The 13,572-nt window shown below is 46.7% G+C and overlaps 4 protein-coding genes across 4 annotated transcripts in view; 2 read left to right on the top strand and 2 right to left on the bottom strand.

The window, feature by feature from the left end:
- Positions 1–13,572, top strand: part of LOC132592062 (uncharacterized) — a 295,543-nt gene that overhangs the window by 30,556 nt on the left and 251,415 nt on the right.
- Positions 1–13,572, bottom strand: part of LOC148686099 (uncharacterized) — a 580,325-nt gene that overhangs the window by 474,154 nt on the left and 92,599 nt on the right. The gene's annotated exons all lie outside the window — the stretch shown is intronic.
- On the bottom strand, positions 1,145–2,110 carry LOC118085035 (olfactory receptor 52P1-like). Its single transcript, XM_060274164.2, has one exon. The coding sequence runs from the start codon at positions 2,108–2,110 to the stop codon at positions 1,145–1,147; it is 966 nt and encodes a 321-aa protein (XP_060130147.2).
- Positions 10,170–11,267, top strand: LOC118085036 (olfactory receptor 51G2-like). Its single transcript, XM_060274163.2, has one exon. The coding sequence runs from the start codon at positions 10,170–10,172 to the stop codon at positions 11,196–11,198; it is 1,029 nt and encodes a 342-aa protein (XP_060130146.2). The 3' UTR covers positions 11,199–11,267.

The raw sequence follows: 13,572 nt of genomic DNA, 5'->3' as shown, positions 1-13,572 counted from the left end.
TTTGCCTATATCAAGATCATTGGGGGCACACTATGGAATTAAACTCTGAATAAAGCATTATTTCCATATGGGAAGACTGAACTTTTGAGTGGAATGAGTGGGGCCTTCCTTACATTGACTTCCTCAGAGGTTCTTCATTGAGATCATTCGGAGGATCCTGCTGTAGATCTGTTGTTTTTAAAAGTCAGCACCAACAATTTGACTTGTGCTCAGAAATGTATGTGGTCTCGACGTCCGCTCCCAGTCACCAGTCTAGCTGCTGCATTCTGGATTAGTTAAAACACACACACACCTTGCACTGAGAGAACAGGTGATGGGCTTGTGGGACCATTCAGGCTAATTTCTTCTTCCCCCTTGCCATTTTGTGTTTGTCATACATCAGAAGGCGCTCTAGTTGCATCCTAACCTATCCACTCATGGGTTTCCCAGTGTGGGGAGCTTTTACTGGAGCCAGAATCCACCATTGTGTAAAGGACCCACATGCTCAGACTTTGCATGCACAAATTCTGACACATTTACTGGTTTAATTTATACACCACATTTCCTCCCTAAGGAGCCCAGGGCAGCAAACAACAAAGACACCTTGAAAACAATTCCAATGCAGATGTAGACTGGGATTGAGCTAAGAAGACAAGGAGACCACTTTGGGGTCAGGTCAGTGGGCCCTCAAGTCCGGCATCCTGTTCTCACAGTTATGGGAAACCCACAAGCAGGACCTGGCCACAAGAGCAGCCCTCTCACCTCCTCAGGTCTCCAGGCAACAGGGATTCAGAGTCATCACTTCCTCTCACCAAGACAGTGCATAGCTATCACGGCTAGCAGCCACCAATAATCCTTTCTTCCTTGCATTCTGAGCTGCAGAAGAACTTATTTGGGGCATGGCCCCTGATTCGTGGTACAGGAAAGGTGGATGACATCGTCCCAATCCAACCAGCTACAAATGTTTGCAAAATAGCTTATCCACCTCCAGCCATCTCCCGAAAGCCTAGATGAGGCCCTCCCTCTGCCAAAGCTTTTTGAATTTCCCCCAGAGCTGAAGAGCCAGGTGTGCAGATCTTAACCCACCTGACTCCAGCTCAGTTTCCAGGGCCCTTCCACCCAGGTAGGGTTGGCTTTTTTTGCGGGGGGAGGAAGGAATTCAGTCTCAATTCACCCTGAGTTTCACCATGACCCTGCCTGGGAGGAAAAGCCTGATGACCCGTTCCCGGATCTCCTTGGTCCTCACTCCATACACAATGGGGTTCAGCATGGGAGGGAAGAGGAGGTAGAGGTTGGCCAGCAGGATGTGGATATGGGGGGCCACGGCGTGGCCAAAGCGGTGGGTGAAGAAGGAGAAGAGGGCAGGGCTGTAGGAGATCAAGATGACACAGAGGTGGGAGCCACAAGTGCCAAAAGCCTTGTGCCTCGCCTCACGGGAAGAGAGACGGAGCACCGCACGGACGATGAAGAAGTAGGAGAGCCCGATGCAGAGAAGGTCTCCTCCGATGACGATCAAGGCCACACTCAGCCCATAGGTGCGGTTGATGCTGGTGTCCCCACAGGCCAGCTTGACCACTGCCATGTGCTCACAGTACGTGTGGCGAATGACGTTGGTCCGGCAGTAGGACAGCCTCCGGATCAGGAAAGGGCAAGGTGCCATCAGAAGCATTCCCCTGGCCATGCCGGCCACAGCCATCTTGGCCACCAGTGAGCTGGAGAAGAGAGAGCTGTACCTGAGCGGGAAGCAGATGGCCACATAGCGGTCCAGCGCCATCCCCAGCAGCACCGCTGACTCCATCATGCACAAGGCATGGATGAAGAACATCTGGGCCAGGCAGGCAATGGCCTGGATCTCCCCTCCCTGGAACCAGAAGATGCAGAGCATCTTGGGCAGGGCGGAGGTGGAGGCTGCCAGGTCAATAGCTGCCAGCATGCAGAGGAAGTAGCACATGGGCCTGTGGAGAGCTGGCTCCGTGGCCACCACCAGGAGGACGGTGCAGTTCCCGGCAATGATCACCATGTAGATGCAGAACACTGGCACAGAGAGCCACATGTGGTAGGCTTCCAGCCCTGGGATGCCTTGCAGGAAGAACGTGGGAGGCCAGGAGTGGCTCAGGTTGGCCAGGGCCATGAGGAAACAGCTTCATCGCCACCACTGCTGCTTAGCGTCGCTCACAGGCCTCCTGAAAACCAGAGGAGAAAAACAGACACACACAAAGATGACATGAGTAGATCGTAGAAGTGCAGAGTTGGAAGGGACCCCCAGAGTCATCTAGCCCAGCCCCCTGCAATAAAGGAATCCCAGTTAAATAACCCCATCAGGTGGCCACTCAATATCTGTTTTAAAAACCTCCAGCTTCTGAGGTCATAGAATAAGAGAACCCTAGACCCAAGGGTCATCTGTTTCCATCTCCATCAAAGCAGGAATCCCGGCTGAAGAATTCCTGACCGGTGGCCTTCCAAGCTCCCTTCTGAGGGAGTCTGTTCCACTGTCATACAGCTCTTACACTCAGAAAGTTCTTCCTAACGTTGAGTCGGAACCTCCTTTCCTGCAATTTGAATCCGTTGGTTCAGGTCCTCCCCTTTGGAGCTTGCTCCATTTTCTAATATTTGAAGGTGACTATCCTATCAGCTCTCAGTCTCCCCTTCTCCATACCCAACTCCCTCAACCGTCCCTTAGAAGGCTTGATTTCCAGGCTCTTGGTCATCAGATATGGGGGTGGGGTGTGTGTGATAATTCTCCCTGTGACTCTGCACAGAGAGCTTTTGCTTCAGCTGCCCTGGCGCTATGCATGGAACTCCAGCAACGAGAGAAGAAATACATGCTGGGGGGACATGTGGACTGTGCAAGGTCCAGCCCCACATACGGAGGGACAAATCTGTCCATTTTGGATTGGCTCAGTTCCTCGTTTTTCCAATCTTCACCAGTTCTTCACATTTGCACGTAAAAAATGTAAGAAGAGCCTGCTGGATCAGGCCCATGGGGGCTCATCATCCTGGTCTCACAGTGGCCAACCAGATGCCCAATATGAGAAATCCGCAAGCAGGATGCAAGCACAAGAGCCCCCTCCCCTCCGACAGTTTCAACAATTGAGATTCCGAATCATTGCTGCTTCCAACTTCGTTTGCATTTTTAAAAATAATATTAAAGAAGTCCTTATGAATATTTATCAGGATTTTTGGCAGCATTGTGACAACAATTGTAATGTAACAAGAACTATGGTGTGAGCTGAATTTTAATGAAAAACGAAAAACATTGTATGATGCAGGTGGGAAAAGATTAACAATGGAATCCGTGGAGGGGTAGAGAGAAGTCCAAGGATTCAGGGAATCCTACATTACTATTATTATTATTTGTGAATGAGTGTAAATGTTAAATGTAAAACTGAATTATTTTTAAGAAAAAGAATATTCAGCAGGATTTTAGTGCATGTTTCTCCTAACAGACCCATTTATACAAAATGTTGTCCAATATGCACATTTTTCACATTTTTTGAAAACCCTTTTTCTTATTACAATGCATTTTTGAATATTATTTTCAATAATATGTGTGTTGTTGCTGCTGCGGCTATTTCAGTTTATTACCCACTCGTCATAGAGGAAGTTAAGTTAATTTAAAAGTCAATATTAAAAACAGTTAAAACAATCACTATACATATTCCTTGGCCATGGAGCTGGACTGCAAAACTCAGAGAATTTCAAAGGACAGCTCTATTTCAGCAGAGTGCAAATTAAGGAAGTTCATCTTTAGACAAAGGGTGGATGGAATTCCTTCCCCTCCCTTGTCCCACAGGGATCAGGAAGAAAAGCAGTTACACAAGGCACAACCTTATGAATGAACAGAGACAGGTATCCTTCATGGAGGAGAAGACAACCTATGGCTCCTAGCCAGGATGACTCTGCTCTGTGAATCCACAGCTGGAGGCAGCCATGCTTCTGAGAACCAGCTGCTGTAAATCGCAGTAGGGGAGAGGGCTCTGGTGCTCAAATGCTGCTTGTGGGTTTCCCATAATGGGCAACTGTTCAGCCACTGTGAGAACAGGATACTGGACCAGATGAGCCATTGGCCTGATCCAGCAGAGTCTTTTTATGTGGTGGAGGCTGCGCTGGTGGCCACCGGAGGAAGCTTGAAGTGCTGACTTGTTTTGTATTAGAAAAACTCACCAAGCAGGCAGTGGAGAGGCAGAGTCCTTGTGGGGTCATGGTGATACCAATACTACAAGGGGGCACCTGTGAAGGGCAGGCAACAGCCTTTATAGGCTTCCTTTGCCAACCTCTCAGCAAAGATCCCCAGAAGCTGAGGTCCTGGTGCTTAAGGGCGGCTGTGCAACGCTGGTGGGAGCCCCTGGGCTTCCTCCTCTCACCTGCTAAATAGCCTCTCAGGTGTTTCAAGTTTCCCTTCCTGGGAGATTTGGCTGGCTGAATGAATGTGTGGGGCTCATGAGGCCACCTTGAATGGAGCAGATGGGGAGGCTTCTGAGACAGGAGGTTCTGCAGGTATAATGCTGAACAGCAATGCCAACATCTCTGCAGCATTGCTGGCCTCGTGGAGCAAAGAGCACAGCACCACTCCTCTCAGTAAAAACAGTCAGTCCCCAAAAGACTGTTGGAAAACAGGGAGGTCTTCATCTGCTGTCGGAATGACGAGGAGGAGGGAGCCTGGTCTAACTTCTCTAGGCATGCAGTTCCAAAATTGCCTGGTCTTTCAGATAGCTGGGACCTGGGTAATTTTTAATTTTCTAGTACATGATGTTTACTGTTCCAAATAAAAGATTGCTGTCCAGATGATACAAACTGTCAATGAGTTTAGACTGGTGAGTCTTCACTTTAGAGACATAATCAGCTCAATTATTAAACAAAATAATATGATTCCAGCCCCTTTAACTAACCAGAAAGGACTTAAATGCACCATAAAGTGAGAGGGGTGCAATTCGGGTTTATTCTGAGATGCTCGCATGTCCCTTTTATGGGTACAACAAGGTCATACTTTATTATGCTTAAATTGGTTTTATTGATTCCACACACACACACACACACACACACACACACACACACACACACTTCACATTGTATATCAATTTGAAATAAAATAAAATAAATCCTTCCAGTAGCAGCTTAGAGACCAACTAAGTTTGTTATTGGTATGTGCTTTCGTGTGCATGCGCACTTCTTCAGATACACTTCTTCTTTGTGCATGCAAAGAATTTTTTATTTATTTTGTTTCGAATACGGCAGACCAACACGGCTACCTACCTGTAATTTGAAATAAAAATAAAACAAACCAACATTTGAGGTCAGCTGCAAGCCTGATGACTCCCTTCCTGGGCACTAAAAGAGGCCATTGTGAGGCCTCACAAAATGGGTGGAGGTGTTGAAAGATGCTTCTCTTCATGAAGGGAGGGCAGCCTTAGCTTACCAGTCCAGGAGCCCCTTGTTACCGGAATTCATAGGAAGGAAAGGGGGGTGGGCAGCCCTCCAATAACCAGGACCACTCACTCTACCTCAAATGCCCCATTCACACCCCCTGTTAATGCCTCCTTTCCCCCTTTCTACCGGTATCCAAAGCACACCTGTAGATCTGGGCAGACCACTCACCACACTAAACGCCAACCTTTCCATTCACAAGGCGCTTGGCCAATCCGCAGCCACCATTTAAATAGCTGTAAAACTAGCAACCAATCAAAACCCGTAATCTTAACAGCTACTGAAATCCCAGCCTATTGGAGAAGAGTATGCCTAGAGAGTTATGAAACAGCACCCCCTACTAAGGGCTACACTGGCACGGCAGCCATCAAACTAGCCTTGGCTCTACCTTTAGAACAGGCATAGGCAACTTTGGCCCTCCAGATGTTTTGGGACTACAACTCCCATGATCCCTAGCTAACAGGACCAGTGCTCAGGAATGATGGGAGTTGAAGTCCCAAAACATCTGGAGGGCCGAGGTTGCCTATGTCTGCTTAAGAAGGTTCCTCTGTCGTGAAAACTTTTAGAAATTAATATAAAATGATTCCTGTGATGGATTTACACTTCTACTCAGAAGGAAAATGGCTATCAGGGGAGGAGCTTGGGACATGAGATGGGGCAGCTATAATCCCTGCAGCTGAGACCACATGTACTCAGCTGGCAACACCGTCTGGGTGATAATCACTGGCATCCTGACACCAGAGTGACAGACAGGTAGTCATTCCAAGAACAATTTGGATGACACCAAATTGGGAGGGCTGGCTAATACCCCAGAGGACAGGATCACACTTCAGAATGACCTTAACAGATTAGAGAACTCGGCCAAAGCAAACAAGATAAATTTTAACAAGGAGAAATGTAAAGTACTACACTTGGGGGGGGGAATGAAAGGCACAAATACAGGATGGGTGACACCTGGCTTGAGAGCAATACATGTGAAAAGGATCTAGGAGTCTTGGTAGACCACAAACTTGACATGAGTCAGCAGTGTGATGCAGCAGCTAAAAAAGCCAATGCAATTCTGGGCTGCATCAATAGGAGTATAGCATCTAGATCTAGGGAAGTAATAGTACCACTGTATTCTGCTCTGGTCAGACCTCACCTGGAGTACTGTGTCCAGTTCTGGGCACCACAGTTCAAGAAGGATACTGACAAGCTGAAACGTGTCCAGAGGAGGACAACCAAAATGGTCAAGGCCTGGAAACGATGCCTTATGAGGAACGGCTTAGGGAGCTGGGTATGTTTAGCCTGGAGAAGAGAAGGTTAAGGGGTGATATGATAGCCATGATCAAATATATAAAAGGATGTCATATAGAGGAGGGAGAATGGTTATTTTCTGCTGCTCCAGAGAAGCGGACACGGAGCAATGGATTCAAACTACAAGAAAGAAGATTCCACCAAAACATTAGGAAGAATTTGCTGACAGTAAGAGCTGTTTGGCAGTGGAATTTGCTGCCAAGGAGTGTGGTGGAGTCTCCTTCTTTGGAGGTCTTTAAGCGGAGGCTTGACAGCCATATGTCAGGAATGCTTTGATGGTGTTTCCTGCTTGGCAGGGGGTTGGACCGGGTGGCCCTTCTGGTCTCTTCCAACTCTATGATTCTTTGATTCTATGATTCATTTCTGTTATGTACTGAGCTGAATCCTAGAGCAATAGGATCCAGAATGCAGCAGTTTGATTGGTCCGCAGGAGCCACCCAATCCAGCTCCAGGTGGAAGTGAATCAGCAACCTGATTGGCCTACAGGTGCAGCCCTGAAGTAGCCAATCACGCAAGGCCCATTCTGTAAATAATGTATATAAGCAGACGTTTGGGGAAAGAGCCATTGTACTCTTCTTCCTATATTGCTACAACAAGCCGAATAAAGAGCATGAAATTCACTCTCGACTCAATTTCTATGACCAGATGCAACGCCCCCCCCCACACAATAAAAAAAGCTCATGTGGACACCATGGGTAGAGGAAGAGGAGAAATGGTGATGGGCTTCATTCCACACAACTGGGTGAGGGTTGCCTGACAGTGGTGGACCTTCTCAAGATTTGGTGAGGGTTTCTTTCAGGGCCTGCACTCCTGGGAGCTGCTCAGAGTGGCTGGGGAAACCCAGCCATATGGGCAGGGTATAAATAACAAATTATTATTAATATGGTCATTTAGTCACACTGTTGCTTATGGGTCAGGCGGGTGTTGTGTGGATCTCTCAGCTCCCCAAATGCTCACTTTCCAACTTAAGCAGCTGCAGGAAACTGTCCTATGGATAGGAGGTTTCTGGTACAAGAGTGATGCAAGCCTTTTGGGCTTGCCAATTGGAAGGGCGGCAGTTCAAATCCCTGTGACGGAATGACCTCCCATTGCTCTGTTCCAGCTCCTGTCAACCTAGCAGTTCAGAAGCACACCAGCACGAGTAGATAAATGTGTGGGAAGGTAAATGGCATTTCCATGCACTCTGGTTTCCGTCACAGTGTCCCATTGCTCCAGAAGCGGTTCACTCATTCTGGCCACATGACCCAGAAAGCCATCTGTGAACAAACACCCTCTCCGTCGGCTTGAAGCAAGATGAATGCCACAATCCCATAGTCACCTTTGACTGGACTTAACCGTCCAGGGGTCATTTACCTTTTACCTTCCCTTCCCTTCCCTATCTGTTTGTTTGGGGGCATTTTGTAGCTGGGACTACACAGTGAATCAGGCAAAGCCAGTGCTTGTTTTTTGCCCAGGGGGTACTCATGGGTACTCAAGGGCACACAGTACCGGCACACCTTTTTCTGGTTGTCAAAAAGTGTGGCAACTTCATGGTGAGTTCCGGCACCTATTTTTATAGGAAAAAAGCACTGGGCAAAGCTACTCCATCTTGGAGTTCATCTACCTGCTTGTATAAAACAAGAGAAAATAAGTGTTGGAAATGTAAAGAAACAAAAGGTATCTTTTATCATATGTGGTGGCAATGTAAGGTTATTAAAAAATTCTTGGAAATGATATATAATGAACTGAGAAAAATGTTCAGAATAACCTTTGTTAAAAAAAACCAGAAGCCTTTTTATTGGGTATTACAGGAATAGGTAAAGGTAAAGGGACCCCTGACCATTAGGTCCAGTCGTGACCGACTCTGGGGTTGCGCGCTCATCTCGCATTATTGGCCGAGGGAGCCGGCGTATAGCTTCCAGGTCATGTGGCCAGCATGACAGAGCCGCTTCTGGCAAACCAGAGCAGCACAGGAATGGATCTACCTAAAAAACATAAGAATCTGTTTATCTCTGCGACAACAGCAGCCCGGATACTGCTAGCCCCCACCAAAGAAGACTGGCAAATTAAGTTAATGAATATGCTGCAATTGCTAAATTAATCAGGAAACTTAGAAATCAAGATGACATCAAATTTTAAAAAGAATGGGAATTGTTTATTGCATATTTACAAAAGCAATGTACACAAGTTTATACATTAGCAGGATTTTAAAAGACACTTGTAATACTACAAACCATGTACAAAATCAGAAGTAAATAGAGATAAAGATTTTATTGACATGCACAAATGAAAATAATATAAAGGAACTGGGGCGGGGGAGTCAGGGGATTCAAGTAATCCCATTCTGTGGATTCAATATTGATTGTATATATATTTGTTTAAAATGTTTTATTTTTAGTCTTTTAAGCTAATGTTTTTGCTATTATGAAAATTAATAAAATTCCTTCAGTAGCACCTTAAAGACCAACTAAGTTTTTATTTTGGTATGAGCTTTCGTGTGCATGCACACAGTGTGCATGCACACGAAAGCTCATACCAAAATAAAAACTTAGTTGGTCTTTAAGGTGCTACTGAAGGAATTTTTTTATTTTACTTCGATCCAGACCAACACGGCTACCTACCTGTAACCAGAACTATGGAAGGCACCACATTGAGCCGCATGAAATGGAAAAAAAGGTATCTGAAGAAGTGTGCATGCACACGAAAGCTCATACCAAAATAAAAACTTAGTTGGTCTTTAAGGTGCTACTGAAGGAATTTTTTTATTTTACTTCGATCCAGACCAACACGGCTACCTACCTGTAACCATGAAAATTAATGTAAAAATTGTGGGTGGGTGGGTGTGGAGAGAGAGAGAGGGAGAGTGTTCATCTACATGCTGAGGGTATATGGGGGGAGAGAAAAGTTATTAAAAGGAAAGGCTAGTTTAAAGTAATTTTTAGCTATCTCACTGCAAGTGTGGGAAGTTTGAGCAGAGGGACTCTGGTGCTCACAGTCATTGCGAAGCCTCTGTGGGGTTGAAGCACTTTATTAATAGAGCCACCAGGAGGCTCTTCCACAGCATCTTAGCAGCATCCAAGAGAAGAGGCTTCCTGGACCCAGCAAATATCACCCGCAGGCCCCTCTTCTAGCCCCTGAAACTCTAAGCAGGGAGACTTGGGTCAAGGAGATCAGGATATCTTCATCCCCTCCACTGCAAGGTATCCTTTTATTCTTGAAGAAGTGTCAGTATTAGAGTGTCACCTTTGCAAGCAGGAAGTCTCAAGTCTCCAGCATTTCCAGGTATAGATGTGAATGCCCCCTATCTCAAAATCCTGGAGATCTGCTGCAAGTCAGTGTAGCCAACGCTGAGCTACATGGACCAATGGTCCAACTCAGTGCATTAGAGCTTCCTATGTTCCAATACTTTCCACTCCTGAATGACAGACACCTTCTGCTTAGGACATAGCTGTGTTGCTACAGGGATTCTTCCTTGCCTTCCATCCTCAACGATGACAACTGGTCATTTCCTCCCAATGCTCCATTTCTGTGTGAGAGAAGCTGGAAGTGAGAGACAGCAGCCAGGGTGTTCATCATGGGGCAGGCAGGCTACTTTTGCCAACCTGAGCACTGCAGTGCTTGCCTTGAGGGGCTTCCCTGGGCTGGAGGCGGTCCATGGCTGGATTGGGATCCCCATCTTTTCCATCTACCTGGCAGCCATCCTAGGAAACGGCACCATCCTCTATGTCATATGGACGGAGCCCAGCCTGCACCAGCCCATGTACTACTTCCTGGCCATGCTGGCCACCACTGACCTGGGTCTCTGCCTCGCCACGGCACCCACAGTGCTGGGCGTCCTCTGGTTCCAGCTGAAGAGGATCAGCAAGGAAGCCTGTGTAGCTCAGCTCTTCATCATCCACTCCTTCTCCTTCATGGAGTCAGCTGTGCTCTTTGCCATGGCCCTGGACCGGTTCCTGGCCATCTGCTCTCCTCTGAGGTACACAGCACTGCTGAACTCCAGTAGGGTGGCCAGAATCGGGCTGGTCCTCCTGCTAAGGAGCACCTTGTTCCTACTGCCTCCTGTGCCTTTCCTCTTGACATTCCCCTACTGCCCTAATGCTGTCCTTTCCCACTCCTACTGCCTTCACCAGGACACCATTCGTGTGGCATGTGCCGATACAACCTTCAACAGCTTCTATGCCCTCATCCTCATCCTCCTGACCATGGGTTCTGACCTGCTCTTCATCCTCATCTCCTACAGCCTGATCCTAAGGACTGTCCTGGGCATGGCCTCTGACAACCAGGGCCACCCCAAGGCCCTGAGCACCTGTGTCTCCCACATCTGTGCCGTTCTGGTCTTCTACATCCCGGTGCTTGGGCTCTCCATCGTACACCGGTTTGGACAGCATGCACCTGCCCTCCTCCACGTCATCATGGGCAATGTCTACATCCTCCTGCCACCCTTGATGAACCCCATCATCTACAGCATCAAAACAAAGCAGGTCTACAGCAGGATCCTCAGAGTGGTCAGGAAATGCTGAAGGATTGGTCAGTTGACGGATTGTTCGCTTCATTATATTCTCCTATGTTTGTATCCTGCTTTCCCCCCCATCATGGAACCCAATGTGGAATTCATGATGTTCCCATCCTGCCACGGACCAGTCACTGTTTCGACTATTCTTCGTCAGCAAAGATTCACAGGTCAAAGTGTACCAAGTATGTTTGCCTTGGTACACTTGGTATGGTACACATACTTGGTACACTTTGACCTGTGAATCTTTGCTGACGAAGAATAGTCGAAACAGGGCCTTGTCCTGATTTTTACTGGAATTTATCTTTATTTGCCTTCAACATTGGGATTGATTCCTATTTAAACTCCGCATCACATCAATAAAACCTTGTGAAGGTTTTTTTGAAATCCATCTTCTTTTGGCCTGAGTTCTTTCAATTTATCGTTTATTTCTGGACTTTCCCAAGAACTCCAATTTCCACTAACCAGTCCCTGACATGCTTTGCTCCAGCAAGGCGGTGGCCTCATGATCCTTCAGGCAAGACCCTGGGACTATTCACCCAAGGGAATTCCAAGAGAGAGTCAGTCACTCCACTCACGGTGACCAATATCGATTCATCATTATTGTGCCAGGCACTGTAGAAAAACAGCATTTCCCTCTCTGACTCAGAGTTGTACCAATTAGGATGCTATTTTTGTTGGGTTGTTTCCCTCCATGTTTAATGTTATCGTATCTCTTCTGCCTTTTCTAAATAAATACAAGATTAAACAGCCTGGATAGTTCAGTTGGTTAGAGCGTGGTGCTGATATTCCTGTTTTGCAGGGAGTTGGACCAGATGACCCTCTGGGTCCCTTCCAACTCTGCAATTCTATGGTTCTAACATTTTATCCTGGGATCTTTTGTTGCTGTGGCTGATTTGCTACTAAAAGTACTTGAATGACACCCACCCACAGCGAAGTGAAGCTCATGTGGACACAATGGGTAGAGGAAGAGGAGAAATGGTGATGGGCTCCATTCCACACAACTGGGTGAGGGTTGCCTGACAGTGGTGGACCTTCTCAGTATTTGGTGAGGGTTTCCTTCGAGGCCTGGACTCCTGGTCATTTAGTCACACAGCAGCACTTATGGGTCAGGTGGGTGTTGTGTGAAACTCTCAATTCCCTCAAATGTTCACTTTCCAAGCTTCAGCAGGTGTAGGAAACTGTCCCCTCTTCGGCTTGCAAATCATAAGGTCAACAGTTCTAGTCCACACAATGGGTTGAGCTCCCGTTGCCCAGTCCCAGCTCCTGTCAACCTAGCAGTTCAGAACCACACAAGCACGAGTAGACAAATAGGTACCACTGTGGTGGGAAGGTAAATGGCATTTCCATGCGTTCTGGTTTCTGTCATGGTGTCCTGTTACACCAGAAGCGGTTTAGTCATTCTGGCCACATGACCCTGAAAGCCACCTGTGAACAAACACCCTCTCCCTCGGCCTGAAAGCGGAGACGAGCACCATAGTCACTTTTGACTGGACTTAACCGTCCAGGGGTCCTATACCTTTTACCTTACTTTACATGGGTAGTGCTGTGGGTTAAACCACAGAGCCTAGGGCTTGCCGATCAGAAAGTCGGCGGTTCGAATCCCCGTGACGGGGTGAGCTCCCGTTGCTCAGTCCCAGCTCCTGCCAACCTAGCAGTTTGTTGTTGTTTTTTAATAATCTTTATTCATTTTGCACATAAGAAAAAAATAACACAAAATACAAATTCAAAAAGGAGCACACAAAAAACAAAAAGAAAAAAAGAACCCCCCTACCCCCCCAAAAAAAGAAGGAAAAAAAAAAGAAGGAAAAATATAAAAAAGGGGGAAAAATAGATCTAATCATCTTATATCATTTCCATAACAATGAGACTTCCCCAGTTCCCCCCTCGTTGATTTCCCAATTTATTTCCTCATCAAGCAGTTTTCACCTATATTCCAAATAATTTTAATTACTTAACCTTTCCTCATTAATTATCACCATTTAATTATCTCTATACACTCAATTTTTAAATACTTATATTCTAATATATCTCCCCAACTTAACTTTTTTTACCAACAATGAAACTATATTTTAGTACTTCGTTCCCCCCCCTTCCCCTGGACCCAGATTCCCTAGATACCTCAGCAAATTCCAAATTTTGTACCAGTGTCGGACTTTTCCAATCAAGCCAGCCTAAAACCACATGATTAAAGCCTTTTATCCCACTCCCACCCTTTCCAAGAACTTCCAGCAATATTTTTTAAAACCACTCTGCTGTTTCCACACTTTCCTTGCTGTTTCCCAACACCCCCCTTCTTCCTTCCCCTCAACCCAGAGCCTTCCCTGCACACCCTCTCTCACTGGGTGTGCAGAGACCCCCCCTGGTTCTCCGTTGGAGAGTTC

The sequence above is a fragment of the Zootoca vivipara genome, chromosome 4 (assembly GCF_965207765.1).
Source record: "Zootoca vivipara chromosome 4, rZooViv2.hap1.1, whole genome shotgun sequence".
NCBI classification, from domain to species: domain Eukaryota; kingdom Metazoa; phylum Chordata; class Lepidosauria; order Squamata; family Lacertidae; genus Zootoca; species Zootoca vivipara.
The sequence above is the reverse complement of the archived record's forward strand: the minus strand, read 5'-3'. Positions and strand labels throughout refer to the sequence as shown.